This window comes from Egretta garzetta, unplaced genomic scaffold (genome assembly GCF_000687185.1).
Source record: "Egretta garzetta isolate BGI_Z169 unplaced genomic scaffold, ASM68718v1 scaffold621, whole genome shotgun sequence".
Classification (NCBI taxonomy): Eukaryota; Metazoa; Chordata; class Aves; order Pelecaniformes; family Ardeidae; genus Egretta; species Egretta garzetta.
Genome location: NW_009258687.1, coordinates 21138 through 23605, shown reverse-complemented (window position 1 = coordinate 23605; position 2468 = coordinate 21138). Strand labels below are relative to the sequence as shown.

The 2468-nt window shown below is 59.3% G+C and overlaps 1 protein-coding gene across 1 annotated transcript in view; it reads right to left on the bottom strand.

The window, feature by feature from the left end:
• The window catches only part of LOC104135333 (protein unc-13 homolog A), a 36374-nt gene that overhangs the window by 16981 nt on the left and 16925 nt on the right, over positions 1 to 2468 (bottom strand). Inside the window, exons 26-30 of the mRNA XM_035888701.1 lie at positions 1410 to 1543; positions 1120 to 1205; positions 751 to 877; positions 570 to 666; positions 330 to 473 (exon numbers count right to left, since the gene is read on the bottom strand). Coding sequence (XP_035744594.1) covers positions 330 to 473; positions 570 to 666; positions 751 to 877; positions 1120 to 1205; positions 1410 to 1543 — 588 coding nt within the window. The remainder of the gene's footprint in view (positions 1 to 329; positions 474 to 569; positions 667 to 750; positions 878 to 1119; positions 1206 to 1409; positions 1544 to 2468) is intronic.

The following is a 2468-nucleotide window of genomic DNA, read 5'->3' as shown; positions in this document are numbered from 1 at the left end:
AGCTCCATCACAGCCGTGAAGGCATCAGCCACCAAGCCTACACGCAACTCCTTCCTGCACTGCAGCAAGCCAGTGGCATTTAATTAATTTCAATTAATTACCAATTAACTGATTAATTAGCTAATCTCCTGTGCTAGAAAAGCTGGGAGCCACAGGGTCTGCTGGTGGCACACTTGCCTGAGCATCGCTGTTTGAGGCAGTGCAAGCTGTGCCCTACGCTGCTGCCGGCACCCGGGTGGGAGGGTGGCAGAGAGCCCAGGAGCCCCGGGCTGGGACCGGGGTCCCCGGGAGCTGCTGGCCCAGCAGCCCCCACCCTGACAGCTGCCCACCTTGGCAAACCTTCGCATGTAGTGCCCAACAATCTGGGGGTCGGGGCACTCAAGCTTCTTGATGATCTCGAAGCTCTGGTTGAGCTGGGAGAAGACATCCACCACGGAGCAAGAGAAGAGTGCATGCTCTGAGGTCTGCTGGAACTGGGGGAGCGAGAGGCAGTGTCAGCACTTTTTGGGAAGAGCCCCTCACCCACCCCCGGCTGCAGCTCCTGTGCCCGCTGACAGCCCTGTTCATACCCCATCCTTCTTGTCCCGCTCCAGCGCTCCATGCAGGAAATCCCGTGACACCTCTTCGTTTTCATCCAGCCACTGGATAACGAAGGGCTCAAACCAGCTGGAAGAGAGGCCCCATCCCCAGTGAGGCCGGCCAGCCCCGGGGCACAAGCACCCCCTCCCCTGCCCCGGGGGCTGCACTCACGCGGGGTACTCGGGGACGCGGCTCTTGAAGGCGGGCAGCTCGGTGACGTACTCGTTGTACAGCCACTTCACCTTGAAGTGCAGGTTCATGTAGTCAGCGCTCTTGCACAGGCGGTGCTTGTCGTGCTCTGTGTGGGGAAGGCAAGGGCGCACGGGGGTTGCTTTGAGCCCCAGACCTGGGGAGCGGCCACCCCAAGGGCAGCGCCGGGGATGCCGGGGTAACGAGGTGAAGACGGAAGTGCTTCTCGGGCGGGCTTTAAGCTAGCCAGCGTGTTGAGGGGGGGCTGAAATGGGTCTGCCCAGGGAACAGGCGAGGTGGGAGCAGAGCGCAGCTCCTGCCCGTTGCCCCTCCCGGCATGGGGGGACTCACCCTCCATCGCATACTTCATGTCCTGAGCAAAGAGGTTCCACATCACCTCGGCACTGATCTTCCCCACGTTCAGCTCTTGGGGGAACCTGGGGCAGGCGGAAAGCACGAACATGGGGTGGACCAGCCCTCCTCATGGAGATACCTCCCCCACGCATGTCCCACCTGCCTCAGTTTCCCTATCTGTAGAATGGATGTTAGAACCCACCCCCAAAGGACTAAAGCTGCCGTTGCCGCCGCGGGTGCATCCCCCCGGCTGCGGAGCAGGGTCCCCTTTCCCAGCACCTACTCACTGGTTCAGGCAGGGCGTGTAGGAGTTCTTGTCCTCCTCGATAATGGAGACTATCAGGGTGATGAGCTTGGACCAGAAGTCCAGGTTTTTGATGCTGGGGCCCTGCTCCTCGGGGGGGACCTCGCCTTTCTTGGTCTGCAGTGATGGGAGCAGAGCAGAGGCTCCGGTCACCCCACCTGCAGGGCTCGACTTCATGGTGGGGCTGACGAGGAGGCAGGAGGGCTCTGGGGACACCCTGGGGCCCCCACACAGCCCCCCCCCCGCCTTGTCCAACCCCAGTCCCACCTCTGCAGCAGTGGGGCTCAAACCCTGTCCAAGGCTTGGGGCTCATTCTGCGTGGGGCTGGGCGCTCTAGTGCGGGAGCAGGAGCCTCATGCAAAGGATGGATATGGATGAAAAGCTAGACATGAGCCGGCAATGTGCGCTGGCAGCCCAGAAGGCCAACCGTATTCTGGGCTGCATCAGGAGGAGTGTGGCCAGCAGGTCGAGGGAGGTGATTCTGCCCCTCTACTCAGCTCTGGTGAGACCTCACCTGGAGTACTGCGTCCAGCTCTGGAGCCCTCAGCACAAGAAGGACATGGAACTGTTGGAACGGGTCCAGAGGAGGGCTACAAAAATGATCCGAGGGCTGGAGCACCTCTCCTATGAGGACAGGCTGAGAGAGTTGGGCTTGTTCAGTCTGGAGAAAAGGAGGCTACGGGGAGACCTGATTGCGGCCTTCCAGTACCTAAAGGGGGCCTATAGGAAAGATGGGGAACGTCTTTTTCATAGGGCCAGCTGTGTTAGGACAAGGGGAAATGGTTTTAAACTAGAACAGGGTAGGTTCAGGCTAGAGGTAAGGAAGAAATTTTTTACAATGAGAGTGGTAAAACACTGGAACAGGTTGCCCAGAGAGGTAGTGGAGGCCCCATCCCTGGAAACATTCAAGGCCAGGTTGGATGGGGCTCTGAGCAATCTGATCTAGTTAGCAGTGTCCCTGCTCACTGCAGGGGGGTTGGACTAGATGACCACTAGTGGTCCCTTCCAACCCTAAACATTCTATGATTCTATGATTCTAAGA